A 17,817-nucleotide genomic window follows, 5' to 3' on the forward strand; every position below is an offset into this window, starting at 1 on the left:
GGCACATGAGATGCACCATTTTGAGCGTGGCCGTTGCCAGTACCGCCTGACTGGCTCCTGTAGGATTTTCGAGCGAGATCGTTGCCAGTGCCCCTGGACTGGCTTGTGCGGGTGGCACATAAAAGACACCATTTCGAGCGTGGCCGTTTTCGTGCGGGTGACACGTAAAAGCACCCACTACACTCTCTGAGTGGTTGGCGTTAGGAAGGGCATCCAGCTGTAGAAACTCTGCCAAATCAGACTGGAGCCTGGTGTTGCCATCCGGTTTCACCAGTCCTCAGTCAAATCGTCCAACCCATGCTAGCATGGAAAGCGGACGTTAAACGATGATGATGATGATGATGATGATGATATAGATCTACTTTTCGTAAAGAGATGAAAGACCAAGGCTGTGTAAGACATTCTATTTATAAATGTTCTCTATAATACACAGCCTTGGCCTTTGATCTCATTACGAAAAGTAAATCCTTATGTTCACACGCTGATATATGCCCTACGCTGGACCCCCTTATTCGCATAATCACCAAACGTGGAGCTTGACTGTGGTCTATCTATAGCACTTACTCAGCATTACCTGAAAACTCTGGGTCTAATTGACACCACTATCACTCATAACCTACATATATATATATATAAAAATTCAATAGGTTATGGCAGTACGTACGTTTCGTACAAGCTCCATTTATTCATGTAGTGAGAACACTACATAGAATGTACAATGAAAATGTACTCCTCAGCTGCATAATGGAATTTCATTTTAGAAAGTCATTTTGAAGATGTGTGCAAAAAACAAGAGTAAGAGAAGAAAACATACCATCTCGACTATGCTGCTGTTCAACAGACTAGTGAATCAAACAAGAATTTAAATTCTATATAATCTAATTGGAGGGATAGTAGTAATTTCAAATTTAGTGGAAGGTAGATTAAGTAGTGAAGGACAGCAGGTTAGGGGTAAATCATGCATGAGGGGGAAAAAAAAAAGAGAAGGAAATGGAAGGACAATACCCTAAGGAGTGGTTAGAGAAAATTTATGGTAAGGGAATTAAGGTCAAGGTATTAAAGAAATATATATATTCTACAGTATATTTAGAATAATACAATGAAACACTAAAGTACTAAGTTTAAAACCAAAGAGAACAATAATAATTAGAACAAGATAAACATTTATAGTTAAAATAAGATATACATTAATGTGGGGGTAGTAGAAGAGAGATATTATTTAGGAGTAAAACCATAATATTAATGGCCAAAACCCGAACAAAAAGAAAGGGGGGAAGAAGGAAGAGGAATAAAGTTAGAAAAACAGGACTAAATTAAGAGAATTAAAGCTAAGGTTTTCGAAAAAGTAATATGGTAGAAGAGACTCAGAATTACCAAGAGAAAATGTAAGAATACTATCAGTGGGTTGGGAAAGGTTAAAATGTATTCAAAGTTTATTTTAAAAGTTATAACTTAAATAAAATAGTTATTAGTCAGGGAAATGTGAGAAATTAAATAAAAAATTATTAGCAAAATTTACTTTTTAAAATATTTAAAGGTGCGGGAGTAACAATGCACACATAGAACCCTAAGGTCAGATCTATTGTTAATTAGATTAGGATTATCCTTAAGTTTTAAAATTTCGTAAATTTCCATAGAGCACAGTCCACAACCATATCTACTATTTCTATAAGGTTGTGCTCTCCTGACGATTTCCCATTTAAGATTAAAATTGATACCATTTTCCTTCAATTCCCAAATTTTATTAGATAATGATGTGCTATTGGCTTTATGTTTAAGTCTAAATGAAGAAAAATGATTATATAATCATTGTTTAAGGTTGATTGTGCAACCAACATAAATGTAATTATTAGTTGGAGTAGTTACTGTACATTTATAGACTACATTACGGGTTAAACAACGGCCAGATACCGGACAGTGCACTTTAATTCTACAATTGCAATTAAGGGGCTTATTCATCATCATCATCATCGTCGTTTAACGTCCGCTTTCCATGCTAGCATGGGTTGGACGATTTGACTGAGGACTGGTGAAACCGGATGGCAACACCAGGCTCCAATCTAATTTGACAGAGTTTCTACAGCTGGATGCCCTTCCTAACGCCAACCACTCAGAGAGTGTAGTGGGTGCTTTTACGTGTCACCCGCACGAAAACGGCCACGCTCGAAATGGTGTCTTTTATGTGCCACCCGCACAGGCCAGTCCAGGGGCACTGGCAACGATCTCACTCGAAAATCCTACGGGAGCCAGTCAGGCGGTACTGGCAACGGCCACGCTCAAAATGGTGCATCTCATGTGCCACCCGCACAAGAGCCAGTCCAGGGGCACTGGCAACGATCTTACTTGGCTTGCCGGGTCTTCTCACGCACAGCACATTTCCAAAGGTCTCGGTCAGTAGTCATCGCCTTGGTGAGGCCCAATGTACGAAGGTCTTGCCTCACCACCTCAGCCCAGGTCTTCCTGGGCCTACCTCTTCCACGGGTTCCCTCAACTGTTAGGGTGTGGCACTTTTTCACGCAGCTATCCTCATCCATTCTCACCACATGTCCATACCAGCGCAATTGTCTCTCTTGCACACCACAACTGATGCTTCTAATGTTCAGCTTTTCTCTCAAGATACTTACACTCTGACGGGTATTCACATTGACATTACACATCCAACGGAGTATACTGGCTTCATTTCTTGCAAGCTTACGTATGTCCTCAGCAGTTACAGCCCATGTTTCACTGCCATGTAGCATGGCTGTTCGTACGCATGCGTCATACAGTCTGCCTTTTACTCTGAGTCAGAGTCCCTTTGTCGCCAGCAGGGGTAAGAGCTCTCTAAACTTTGCCCAGGCTATTCTTATTCTAGCAGCTACACTTTCAGCGCACCCACCCCCACTACTAACTTGGTCGCCCAGATAGCGGAAGCTATCGACTACCTCTAGTTTTTCACCCTGGAATGAGATAGAAGTTGTTTCCTGTTTGTTTACAGTCTTTATTGCACCTGAACATCTGCCACAAACAAAAACTAACTTGCTAGTTAACCTGCCTTTGATGTTGCTGCACCTCTTATGTGTCCATAGCTTGCACCGGGTACATCTTATAGAGTTACTACCTACTCCTTTTCTACATACTGAGCAGGGGTTTGTGTTTTATCTACCTTCCTACTTATTAGGATTTTGGTTTTAGCTAGGTTGACTCTAAGGCCCTTCAATTCTAGACCTTGCTTCCACACCTGAAACTTCTCCTCTAGTTCTGATAGTGACTCCGCAATTAGGGTAAGGTCATCAGCATAGAGGAGCTCCCAGGGGCAACCTGTCTTGAACTCCTCTGTGATTGCCTGGAGGACTATGATAAATAAGAGGGGGCTGAGGACGGAACCTTGGTGGACCCCTACCTCTACCCGGAATTCATTGCTGTACTCATTTCCAACCCTCACCTTACTGGCAGCATCTCTGTACATGGCTCGCACAGCTCTCACTAACCATTCTTCTATCCCAAGTTTCCTCATTGACCACCAGATAAGGGATCGGGGCACCCTGTCAAAGGCTTTCTCCATGTCAACGAAAGCCAGGTACAGAGGTTTATCCTTAGCTAGGTATTTCTCCTGCAGCTGTCTCACTAGAAATAAGGCATCAGTAGTGCTTTTACCTGGCACGAACCCAAACTGCATCTCATCTAAATTGATTCGCTCCCTAATTAGTTGGGCTATGACCCTCTCTGTAACTTTCATAACCTGATCTAACAGCTTGATGCCTCTGTAATTATTTGTATCTAAAGCGTCACCTTTACCTTTGTAGCAGTTGACTATGATGCTGCTACACCAGTCATTGGGTATGACTCCTTCGTGTATCACCTGGTTCGTAATACGGGTGACTAGGCTATAGCCAACACTGCCAGATATTTTGAGCATCTCTGCAGTGATTCCTGATGGGCCGGGGGCTTTCCTGGTCTTCATACTCTTAATTGCTTTATCTACCCTGGTACTATCAACTCGGATAGCTGGTCCCTCTATTGGGTTGACATACGGCAGGCTTTCTTCCTCCCATTCATTCTCTTTATTTAGCTATATATATATATTGCTATGTTGATTATTGATACAAGTATCTAAATTAGTTATATCAATATTGCTGGTTGTATTACTAGATATGCAATTGATATTGTTTGAGCTAGGAAGATTTATCTCATCAACTATGTTAACAGTTGAAGTATTAATATGTTCATTAACATGTGCATGATTATTGGTTGCGTTGGTGTTATTAATTGCTTGGTAGTTATTTGTATTGTTATCAATAATAAGACAATTTTTATTTTCAAGGGTCTTAGCTAGTTCAATGTTCTTTCTATTTAACTTATTGATAATAGATCCTATATTGGGGAGAGTAGAGTATGAGATACGGATTGTGTGTTGAGAGAAGATTTTATAATATCTATGGTTAGGGTCGAAATTTTTTTGTAAGATATCCATAAATTTCTTATAGATGTTCGTAGATACTAAATAGTTGTAAGGGATGTTAAGCCATATAGAATTTTTTCTTCTAAATTTGTAATATGAAAGGGGTTTGTGGTTATCATAAGTATTTGGGGTTATATTATTGCTTCTACTATCATTTGTAGTTTTTTTATTGGGATCTATCTTGTTATGTAAAGTAATTTTCTTATTATTATGGACATTATTATAATTTTATCAGAAGAGTACAATGGATTGCCTACCACTATGATAACAAGATGAAAATGAAAACCAATGAATCACAAGAAGAAAACCATTTTAAGAAACTATTTAGAAGTAGAAGAAATCCACCTCCAAATCCGTTATAAGAAAACTTTGAAAAAGACTTACTGAACTTTATTGCTAATATCAAGTTTAAGAAGCACCCACTAAGATAAAACCCGCACCTAAGGAAACTGAAGGATATTATCAAATCTATACAAAGCAAACCAGGTATTTTGGTCCCGGCAGATAAAACCGGAAATTTATATAGAATAGATTATACTACCTACAAAAAACTAATTACGAAGGAACTTAACAGCAAATATAAAATAACTTCAAGAAAAACATTATCAGACATCAATTTAAAAATCAAAAAAATTATGACAATATAATCTGATAGAACTGAACCTCTTGCACCCTGTGAACCTAAAATTAATTTAAAAGACCATAAGAAAAACTTTCAGGAAAACCCTACTGTTAGACTCATTTGCCCAACTAAATCTAATATTGGAAGACTAAGTAAGCTTATTCTAGATAACATTATACCGTTCATTATTCCTAACCTTACTCTAAAATTATGGATTAATCATGGGCTGTAACTGCTGAGGACATACGTAAGCTCGCAAGGAATGAAGCCAGTATGCTCCGTTGGATGTGTAATGTCAATGTGAATACCCGTCAGAGTGTAAGTATCTTGAGAGAAAAGCTGAACATTAGAAGCATCAGTTGTGGCGTGCAAGAGAGACGATTGCGCTGGTATGGACATGTGGTGAGAATGGAGGAGGATAGCTGCGTGAAAAAGTGCCACACCCTAACAGTTGAGGGAACCCGTGGAAGAGGTAGGCCCAGGAAGACCTGGGCTGAGGTGGTGAGGCAAGACCTTCGTACATTGGGCCTCACCGAGGCGATGACTACGGACCGAGACCTTTGGAAATGGGCTGTGCGTGAGAAGACCCGGCAAGCCAAGTAAGATCGTTGCCAGTGCCCCTGGACTGGTTCTTGTGCGGGTGGCACATGAGATGCACCATTTTGAGCGTGGCCGTTGCCAGTACCGCCTGACTGGCTCCTGTAGGATTTTCGAGCGAGATCGTTGCCAGTGCCCCTGGACTGGCTTGTGCGGGTGGCACATAAAAGACACCATTTCGAGCGTGGCCGTTTTCGTGCGGGTGACACGTAAAAGCACCCACTACACTCTCTGAGTGGTTGGCGTTAGGAAGGGCATCCAGCTGTAGAAACTCTGCCAAATCAGACTGGAGCCTGGTGTTGCCATCCGGTTTCACCAGTCCTCAGTCAAATCGTCCAACCCATGCTAGCATGGAAAGCGGACGTTAAACGATGATGATGATGATGATGATGATGATATAGATCTACTTTTCGTAAAGAGATGAAAGACCAAGGCTGTGTAAGACATTCTATTTATAAATGTTCTCTATAATACACAGCCTTGGCCTTTGATCTCATTACGAAAAGTAAATCCTTATGTTCACACGCTGATATATGCCCTACGCTGGACCCCCTTATTCGCATAATCACCAAACGTGGAGCTTGACTGTGGTCTATCTATAGCACTTACTCAGCATTACCTGAAAACTCTGGGTCTAATTGACACCACTATCACTCATAACCTACATATATATATATATAAAAATTCAATAGGTTATGGCAGTACGTACGTTTCGTACAAGCTCCATTTATTCATGTAGTGAGAACACTACATAGAATGTACAATGAAAATGTACTCCTCAGCTGCATAATGGAATTTCATTTTAGAAAGTCATTTTGAAGATGTGTGCAAAAAACAAGAGTAAGAGAAGAAAACATACCATCTCGACTATGCTGCTGTTCAACAGACTAGTGAATCAAACAAGAATTTAAATTCTATATAATCTAATTGGAGGGATAGTAGTAATTTCAAATTTAGTGGAAGGTAGATTAAGTAGTGAAGGACAGCAGGTTAGGGGTAAATCATGCATGAGGGGGAAAAAAAAAAGAGAAGGAAATGGAAGGACAATACCCTAAGGAGTGGTTAGAGAAAATTTATGGTAAGGGAATTAAGGTCAAGGTATTAAAGAAATATATATATTCTACAGTATATTTAGAATAATACAATGAAACACTAAAGTACTAAGTTTAAAACCAAAGAGAACAATAATAATTAGAACAAGATAAACATTTATAGTTAAAATAAGATATACATTAATGTGGGGGTAGTAGAAGAGAGATATTATTTAGGAGTAAAACCATAATATTAATGGCCAAAACCCGAACAAAAAGAAAGGGGGGAAGAAGGAAGAGGAATAAAGTTAGAAAAACAGGACTAAATTAAGAGAATTAAAGCTAAGGTTTTCGAAAAAGTAATATGGTAGAAGAGACTCAGAATTACCAAGAGAAAATGTAAGAATACTATCAGTGGGTTGGGAAAGGTTAAAATGTATTCAAAGTTTATTTTAAAAGTTATAACTTAAATAAAATAGTTATTAGTCAGGGAAATGTGAGAAATTAAATAAAAAATTATTAGCAAAATTTACTTTTTAAAATATTTAAAGGTGCGGGAGTAACAATGCACACATAGAACCCTAAGGTCAGATCTATTGTTAATTAGATTAGGATTATCCTTAAGTTTTAAAATTTCGTAAATTTCCATAGAGCACAGTCCACAACCATATCTACTATTTCTATAAGGTTGTGCTCTCCTGACGATTTCCCATTTAAGATTAAAATTGATACCATTTTCCTTCAATTCCCAAATTTTATTAGATAATGATGTGCTATTGGCTTTATGTTTAAGTCTAAATGAAGAAAAATGATTATATAATCATTGTTTAAGGTTGATTGTGCAACCAACATAAATGTAATTATTAGTTGGAGTAGTTACTGTACATTTATAGACTACATTACGGGTTAAACAACGGCCAGATACCGGACAGTGCACTTTAATTCTACAATTGCAATTAAGGGGCTTATTCATCATCATCATCATCGTCGTTTAACGTCCGCTTTCCATGCTAGCATGGGTTGGACGATTTGACTGAGGACTGGTGAAACCGGATGGCAACACCAGGCTCCAATCTAATTTGACAGAGTTTCTACAGCTGGATGCCCTTCCTAACGCCAACCACTCAGAGAGTGTAGTGGGTGCTTTTACGTGTCACCCGCACGAAAACGGCCACGCTCGAAATGGTGTCTTTTATGTGCCACCCGCACAGGCCAGTCCAGGGGCACTGGCAACGATCTCACTCGAAAATCCTACGGGAGCCAGTCAGGCGGTACTGGCAACGGCCACGCTCAAAATGGTGCATCTCATGTGCCACCCGCACAAGAGCCAGTCCAGGGGCACTGGCAACGATCTTACTTGGCTTGCCGGGTCTTCTCACGCACAGCACATTTCCAAAGGTCTCGGTCAGTAGTCATCGCCTTGGTGAGGCCCAATGTACGAAGGTCTTGCCTCACCACCTCAGCCCAGGTCTTCCTGGGCCTACCTCTTCCACGGGTTCCCTCAACTGTTAGGGTGTGGCACTTTTTCACGCAGCTATCCTCATCCATTCTCACCACATGTCCATACCAGCGCAATTGTCTCTCTTGCACACCACAACTGATGCTTCTAATGTTCAGCTTTTCTCTCAAGATACTTACACTCTGACGGGTATTCACATTGACATTACACATCCAACGGAGTATACTGGCTTCATTTCTTGCAAGCTTACGTATGTCCTCAGCAGTTACAGCCCATGTTTCACTGCCATGTAGCATGGCTGTTCGTACGCATGCGTCATACAGTCTGCCTTTTACTCTGAGTCAGAGTCCCTTTGTCGCCAGCAGGGGTAAGAGCTCTCTAAACTTTGCCCAGGCTATTCTTATTCTAGCAGCTACACTTTCAGCGCACCCACCCCCACTACTAACTTGGTCGCCCAGATAGCGGAAGCTATCGACTACCTCTAGTTTTTCACCCTGGAATGAGATAGAAGTTGTTTCCTGTTTGTTTACAGTCTTTATTGCACCTGAACATCTGCCACAAACAAAAACTAACTTGCTAGTTAACCTGCCTTTGATGTTGCTGCACCTCTTATGTGTCCATAGCTTGCACCGGGTACATCTTATAGAGTTACTACCTACTCCTTTTCTACATACTGAGCAGGGGTTTGTGTTTTATCTACCTTCCTACTTATTAGGATTTTGGTTTTAGCTAGGTTGACTCTAAGGCCCTTCAATTCTAGACCTTGCTTCCACACCTGAAACTTCTCCTCTAGTTCTGATAGTGACTCCGCAATTAGGGTAAGGTCATCAGCATAGAGGAGCTCCCAGGGGCAACCTGTCTTGAACTCCTCTGTGATTGCCTGGAGGACTATGATAAATAAGAGGGGGCTGAGGACGGAACCTTGGTGGACCCCTACCTCTACCCGGAATTCATTGCTGTACTCATTTCCAACCCTCACCTTACTGGCAGCATCTCTGTACATGGCTCGCACAGCTCTCACTAACCATTCTTCTATCCCAAGTTTCCTCATTGACCACCAGATAAGGGATCGGGGCACCCTGTCAAAGGCTTTCTCCATGTCAACGAAAGCCAGGTACAGAGGTTTATCCTTAGCTAGGTATTTCTCCTGCAGCTGTCTCACTAGAAATAAGGCATCAGTAGTGCTTTTACCTGGCACGAACCCAAACTGCATCTCATCTAAATTGATTCGCTCCCTAATTAGTTGGGCTATGACCCTCTCTGTAACTTTCATAACCTGATCTAACAGCTTGATGCCTCTGTAATTATTTGTATCTAAAGCGTCACCTTTACCTTTGTAGCAGTTGACTATGATGCTGCTACACCAGTCATTGGGTATGACTCCTTCGTGTATCACCTGGTTCGTAATACGGGTGACTAGGCTATAGCCAACACTGCCAGATATTTTGAGCATCTCTGCAGTGATTCCTGATGGGCCGGGGGCTTTCCTGGTCTTCATACTCTTAATTGCTTTATCTACCCTGGTACTATCAACTCGGATAGCTGGTCCCTCTATTGGGTTGACATACGGCAGGCTTTCTTCCTCCCATTCATTCTCTTTATTTAGCTATATATATATATTGCTATGTTGATTATTGATACAAGTATCTAAATTAGTTATATCAATATTGCTGGTTGTATTACTAGATATGCAATTGATATTGTTTGAGCTAGGAAGATTTATCTCATCAACTATGTTAACAGTTGAAGTATTAATATGTTCATTAACATGTGCATGATTATTGGTTGCGTTGGTGTTATTAATTGCTTGGTAGTTATTTGTATTGTTATCAATAATAAGACAATTTTTATTTTCAAGGGTCTTAGCTAGTTCAATGTTCTTTCTATTTAACTTATTGATAATAGATCCTATATTGGGGAGAGTAGAGTATGAGATACGGATTGTGTGTTGAGAGAAGATTTTATAATATCTATGGTTAGGGTCGAAATTTTTTTGTAAGATATCCATAAATTTCTTATAGATGTTCGTAGATACTAAATAGTTGTAAGGGATGTTAAGCCATATAGAATTTTTTCTTCTAAATTTGTAATATGAAAGGGGTTTGTGGTTATCATAAGTATTTGGGGTTATATTATTGCTTCTACTATCATTTGTAGTTTTTTTATTGGGATCTATCTTGTTATGTAAAGTAATTTTCTTATTATTATGGACATTATTATAATTTTATCAGAAGAGTACAATGGATTGCCTACCACTATGATAACAAGATGAAAATGAAAACCAATGAATCACAAGAAGAAAACCATTTTAAGAAACTATTTAGAAGTAGAAGAAATCCACCTCCAAATCCGTTATAAGAAAACTTTGAAAAAGACTTACTGAACTTTATTGCTAATATCAAGTTTAAGAAGCACCCACTAAGATAAAACCCGCACCTAAGGAAACTGAAGGATATTATCAAATCTATACAAAGCAAACCAGGTATTTTGGTCCCGGCAGATAAAACCGGAAATTTATATAGAATAGATTATACTACCTACAAAAAACTAATTACGAAGGAACTTAACAGCAAATATAAAATAACTTCAAGAAAAACATTATCAGACATCAATTTAAAAATCAAAAAAATTATGACAATATAATCTGATAGAACTGAACCTCTTGCACCCTGTGAACCTAAAATTAATTTAAAAGACCATAAGAAAAACTTTCAGGAAAACCCTACTGTTAGACTCATTTGCCCAACTAAATCTAATATTGGAAGACTAAGTAAGCTTATTCTAGATAACATTATACCGTTCATTATTCCTAACCTTACTCTAAAATTATGGATTAATCATGGGCTGTAACTGCTGAGGACATACGTAAGCTCGCAAGGAATGAAGCCAGTATGCTCCGTTGGATGTGTAATGTCAATGTGAATACCCGTCAGAGTGTAAGTATCTTGAGAGAAAAGCTGAACATTAGAAGCATCAGTTGTGGTGTGCAAGAGAGACGATTGCGCTGGTATGGACATGTGGTGAGAATGGATGAGGATAGCTGCGTGAAAAAGTGCCACACCCTAACAGTTGAGGGAACCCGTGGAAGAGGTAGGCCCAGGAAGACCTGGGCTGAGGTGGTGAGGCAAGACCTTCGTACATTGGGCCTCACCGAGGCGATGACTACTGACCGAGACCTTTGGAAATGTGCTGTGCGTGAGAAGACCCGGCAAGCCAAGTAAGATCGTTGCCAGTGCCCCTGGACTGGCTCTTGTGTGGGTGGCACATAAGATGCACCATTTTGAGCGTGGCCGTTTCCAGTACCGCCTGACTGGCCTTCGTAGGATTTTCGAGCGAGATCGTTGCCAGTGCCCCTAGACTGGCTTGTGCGGGTGGCACATAAAAGACACCATTTCGAGCGTGGCCGTTGCCAGTATCGCCTGACTGGCCTTCGTGCAGGTGACACGTAAAAGCACCTACTACACTCTCTGAGTGGTTGGCGTTAGGAAGGGCATCCAGCTGTAGAAACTCTGCCAAATTTAGATTGGAGCCTGGTGTTGCCATCCGGTTTCACCAGTCCTCAGTCAAGTCGTCCAACCCATGCTAGCATGGAAAGTGGACGTTAAACGATGATGATGATGATGATGATATATATATATATATATATATATATATATATATATATATATATACACGTATATATATATATATATATATATATATATATATATATATATACGTATATATATATATATATATATATATATATATATATATATATATATATATATATATATATATATATATACATATATATATACGTATACGTATATATGGTCCTTATATCTGGACTCATATAGTTCTACAGTCGAGGAAGCTGTTTAACACCAAACATAAAATTGATGGTGAAAAACACTCTCATTTCCGCAGTATTAGTTGGCTGCCATAGTAGATCGTTTCTGTTTCTTCCATGAACAGAAATTAAACGTTGCGCATATTTGTTTGTTTCCTTCGCAACATTTTCAAAAAAACTTTCTGGTAAAAATAAAATAGATAGTCTAATGGTTGAGCATCAGGAGGTAAATTGTGTTGTGGACCAGTGTTTTCTGTAAAATCAGAAATAGTGTTTGGTGTTGTAATTTTTGACCATGTTGCCATGTTTACAATATCATTTTCATCACTTTCATTTTCATTACTATCGTTATCAAAATCTTCCTCGTCTGATGAATAATCACTAATATCAGATTCATCTAAAGACAAAATACTTTTGTTTTCATTTATATTTCCTATATCATCAACTGTAAATCCTTCAAAGTCGGAATCGCTACTTGCTGACGCCATTTCTTTCACAACCAAGGTAAACACTTCTCTTCAAACGTTCAAAAAACCATGTGGTCTAAACAATTTCACAGTATTTATACTTGAATAAAGGTGGGAAAGGCTTCATCTTGCATTATCTCAAAGCTATGAGAATTCAATAACATGATTTGTTTATTTTTTTAGCAATTTCGTAGAGCTTTCGGATACAGCTGGCTTGAACAAATAAAGGGGAATTAATTTTGGCCAGTTATGACCGATTTGAACACTATAGGGTTAAATGTTAGGCAGCATGTAAAATTGAATTGTCAGACTTAGGTGTGTGTGCCAGCCCCACTCACTCTTTAGGCCAGATCAAAGGCGGTTCGCAGTATGAGTCAGTAACCATTTTTTTGAGACCCATAAATCAACAGAAAAGGTCTATATGGTCTGTTTGCAATAAAATCTTCAGCCATGCAGAAACCTGTGAAATTTTTTAACTGCATAAATAATTGCTAGGGCCTCCTTTTCAATTTGACTATATCTCCTATCTGCTGCTATTAGCAAGCATGAAGTCTTCATATTTACGAAGTAGAACTGCATCTAATCCATGCTCAGAAACATCAGATGCTACAATGATGTCCAATTTGGGATCATAATGTACTAATGACAGGTATGAGGTTAGAATTTTTTCTATTTCTTCAAAAGTGTTCTGGTATTTAGTGGACCAATTCTACTTTACTTCTTTTTTTAATAAGTTGTTTTTAAAAAAAATGACTTATTAAAAGTTTTATTAAAAAACTACTACCAAAACAACATTCCTAATATGCACAAGTTAAGACTTGTGCATATTAGGAATGTAGTTTTGGTAGTAGTTTGCCAGTCCAAGAAATGCTTGTGAAGTTGGAATATTTGTCAACACAGGCATATTCCTTCTTGCGTCTGCCCTCGACGGGTCAGGATATCAACCACTTTTATCAATTATTTGCCCTAAGTACTTAATTTGGGGTAGAAAAAAATTTGCATTTTTCTTCACTCAAAGTGAACCCAAAATCTTTAATTTCTTTAAATACAGCTTTTATGTGTTCCACATGCTGTTCATGAGAATTACTCTTGATAAAAATATTGTCCAAGTAAGGAATTCAAATTCACAATCAGATAACACAGCATCCATGATTTGCTGAAATATTGCCAGTGCAACCTGTAATCCAAAAGGCAACCAGGTATATCTGTACAATCCTCTGTGTGTATTTATAGCTAAATACTTTGAGCACTTTTCATTTACTTTTATCTGTGAATAGGCTTCAGACAGATCTAATTTTTCCACCATTTAACTTTGAAAAAACGTCCCCTGCAGTCGGGAGTGGATGGTGGTATGTTTTTAAGCAGTCATTCAATCCTGTAGAGAAATTGGCACACAGCCTAATCTTTTTTTTTTTTTAATACATACCGTGGGGGCCGCCCACTTCGAGTAATCCACCCATTTTAGACTCCACTCCTTTTGAGTTTGTTCAACTCTTCGTTTATAGTTTCAATTGCCGTGAACGGAACTTTTCTGTTTGATTTAAATATAGGTACAGCGTTTTCACTTACTTGAAAATAGGTCTTTCTACATAGACCTAAATCCTGATAACATTTGCAGGAACATTTTTTCAATTTTTTCTTCAGTTCTTCTGAAGACATGTTTTTAACAGGACAACCATTTATGTTATTGCAGTAAAGATTCATGGGGAGGTGCCATAAATTGAATAGTTCTAACCAATCTGTGCCAAACAGATTGATTGTATTATCCACAACGAATAATTTTGATTCACATGTCTCTCTTCGAAATATGACACTAATGCATGTTTTGCCCATGAAATGTAATTTATTGCCCATTACACCACATGCTATTTTCGCTGTTGTACGTAATCTCGGTTAACCAATTTTTTTCGAAGTATCCACATTTATAATCAAGATGTCACTACCTGTGTCTAACTGTAATTTGGTATTCACATAATTTATTTTTATGTCCACAAATTTTCTTGTTTTTCCGTCACAATCACTCTCTGCTGAAAACACCTTAGGACTTTTTGAGTTTGAGCCTTGTAGTCTTGTTACAATGAGAACTCCTGTGTCCCAGCTTCTGACAACTATAGCATATTTTATTTTTAAACGGACAATCCTTTTTGTAGTGTAGGCCTCCACAACCATAACACAGATTAGGGCCTGACACTTTTCTTTTATTGTGCTTCCCGGGACGATGCATTTGAGTTTTTGCAGGGTCTTTATCTTGTATTTTTTTCACGTCATAGTCTGACATTCTTCTGCGATGATCTGTAGAGATAAATCCTGGTTCGCTTGCTCCATTTTCGAGAAAATCCTTGCCTGAATTTCTCTATCTTCAGATGCTATAAGTCCTTGCACGAAGATAAGAGATTTGAACATATTCTGAGTGACATACTGGAGTTTGAAATTTTCACACATGCGGCTGACTACTCTGGTGCGGGTGATAAAATCTTCCTCTTCATTTTTTATTAAGTTCCAACACTCCATTCTGGTGTTGAATAATGAACTTCTATCACAACAAATTTTTGTAAACAGTTCCACAGTTTCTTGGAAACCAATCTCACTCAACTTTTGGGCAGAATAAAGTTACAGTAACACTCATGTTCAGCAGCTGCTACCTTGCGCAGTAAAAGCCTTACTTTCTGCTCCTCTGACCATGACTTGCTCTCGTTAAAAATTCCATCGTATCTTCTATAATATGTGGGAAATGTAATACTCTCCTCTGGATTATATGTAAATTCAGAAATTGTGTTAGCTACGCCATCTGGTGTAAACAAGCTTACTGGATTTTTAGACTTCACCAACTGCAATTCAATTACTTGTTGTAGTATTTGCATTTGCAATTCCTGTAGTTGTTCCTGTTGCTTCGCTTGAAGCTGTACTGCTGTGGCTAATAGGTTTTCCATGATGCAGAAATTGTCAAATAACCATTGTGAATTTCGAACGATCCTTGTCGCCAGATGTTATATCCTTATGGATAAATGAATACATTGCAACAGTGAAATAACAATATAATCGAAACAAATGGCAGTAACCAAACCGAATGTAGCAGCAATCTTTTAAGAACCAACAATCCAACACACTAACTGGAACTGTAAACTTTGAACAATCAACACACAAACTGTGGAACTAGCACGAACTGCTCACTTACTCAGACTATTACTAATGATACGTAGTGGTCCAGTCCATTCTTGCCAGGGGGCATCATACTCTCATACAACACAAGCCAAAGAGTCAACACACCAAGGAAGGTAAAGTCATTTAAATAAGCAGGACAATTGATATTTCAATGATGTTATGCAAAGCAGAAACAGATAACCCCATCATCATCATATAATGTCCGTTTTCCACGCTGACATGGCTTAGCTGGTTTGACAGGAGCTGGCCAGCTGAAGAGCTGCCTAGGATCCATGCCTGTTTGGCATGGTTTCTATGGCTGGATGTCCTTCATAATGCCAACCACCCAGTTTTGTTTAAATTTTTCTAAATACTTAATCAGAAGAGAAATAGCCATGCCCATTGCAGTACCTCCTGGTGGAGTGGAAAGCGAGAAAAAAAGAAAAAGGATGTCTTATCGGTTAACTTCAAATTGAAGATGTGTTCTGAATATTTGTATCAGAGTGGACTTTGATAAAGGTACCCCAAAGCCAGATGTTGGTGTTGAATTGAACAATGAAAGCTCATCCAATGGGCTTCCACACAGTTCCCATCTACTCAATTTTTCTCAAGGCTTTGATGACCCGAGGCTAGACTGAGGACACTTGCCCAAGGAACTGAGCAGTGGGATCAAACTTGAAACCATACAATTTCAAAATGAACATCTAAACCACACAACAACATCATTCCCCATTGATGTTGAACGGATGTAGGTTCAATTCTCCTTATGTCTCCTTGAGATCTACATTTACACTCAGTTTAGAATACATAAACGTGTTCTGTTCTGTTTTGTCTTATTGTAATTCTTCATTGCTATTTTTTAAAACCTTTTCTATAAAAATGAATATTAAGGTCAAGATGAAAAAGTGGTGGTGCTATAATGGAAATAGACTGTCATAACATATAAGTTCACAAGTAGTACAATGTTACCCACTTCATGATTAAATAGTTGCTAATGAAATTTTTTTTAAAATCAACTCTGAAAAGATTTTTCACAAATAGAAATTTGAGATTTTATGAAATAATTTCAAAATTGTAAACTAACCAACAATGTTTTCAAAAACTTCTTCAGAAACCGGGGACATTCCTCTCAACTTTTGTCTCAAGTTATACAAATGCCAGTCTGATCGAAAATGTTCTTTCTATAGATATTAACAAAAAGAAATACATGAATTAAAAAGAGCACAATTTATTACAAAACAGATTTTGATTTAAAAAAACGAATTAAACTCCTAAACACACATACAAGTGTATAGATGTTGCATCTTGTCTTTCCTTTTCATTTTCTCTCTCTTCCTCACTTTTCTCCAATGAAAAACTCAAGTCCAAAATGTTAAAAATACATTTCTATTTTTTTTTTTTATCCAAGCCTGAAACAAATAACAACAGCTTTTATCTTGTCTTTCTTGTCCTTTGTTTTTGTTATTTCAATTTTACCATTACACACATGCACATTATTTCTTGCAAACTTGTTTAAACATATTTTTCCATTCTTTATATGTATTACACAGGTCTGCAGTATAGTGCATCAACATACTTCCTGATTCAACAGTAACATTCTTAGATCAAACCTCACAACCTCTTGCTAATTAATCCTTGATTTGCTTTTTTAACCAATGCCCTCTACTGTCAGAACATGGAGCTTATTTTCCCAGTAATGTGATCCATTTACATCACATGTCCATATCAGTAGAGCCATCTCTCTTGTATGCTTTAGTTAATGCCATTAACATCCAGATACTCTCTCACTTGGTCTGTCTTTCATACAAATTAATACTGTATATTCTACAAACCAGAGCCCTGTGTGGCTAATAAAGAAATCCATCTTAACACATTCTAGTTCAGCTGACATAACTTTTCTACATTCAATGTCTATGTCACTTTCATGCAGCAAGACACTATATATGTATGCATTATATATTATCTGGCACAGAGACAAACCTTTTTATTGCTAACAAAGCTAACAACTCCCCATACCTTTCTTTAATTATTTTACACTCACTATATCTCCAGCAGTAAACCAGTTCCCCAGCTAGAAGAAACTATCAACTACAACAACTTCTACAAACAAGCTATCTAGACAGTTCATATACATTATCTGATGCCCCTACTGGTTATATCTATTTAGCACTTGTAAAAATCTTGGCTTCTAGAGTTCCTACTGCACAAGTGCTTGTACTGAATACAC

The 17,817-nt window shown here is 38.2% G+C and overlaps 1 protein-coding gene across 4 annotated transcripts in view; it reads right to left on the bottom strand.

Moving 5' to 3' along the window:
- LOC106883292 (tRNA endonuclease ANKZF1) overlaps positions 1 to 17,817 on the bottom strand; it is a 478,270-nt gene that overhangs the window by 443,570 nt on the left and 16,883 nt on the right. For all 4 annotated transcript variants that reach the window (XR_016243084.1, XR_016243085.1, XM_089357310.1 and 1 more), the window contains one exon: positions 16,675 to 16,771. Coding sequence is in view for 2 of the 4 variants with exons in the window: in XM_089357310.1 (XP_089213436.1) it covers positions 16,675 to 16,771 (97 nt within the window). In the remaining 2 variants the exon portion in view is untranslated. The remainder of the gene's footprint in view (positions 1 to 16,674; positions 16,772 to 17,817) is intronic.

This window comes from Octopus bimaculoides, chromosome 9 (assembly GCF_046866305.1).
Source record: "Octopus bimaculoides isolate indiv1 chromosome 9, ASM4686630v1, whole genome shotgun sequence".
Taxonomy (NCBI): Eukaryota; Metazoa; Mollusca; class Cephalopoda; order Octopoda; family Octopodidae; genus Octopus; species Octopus bimaculoides.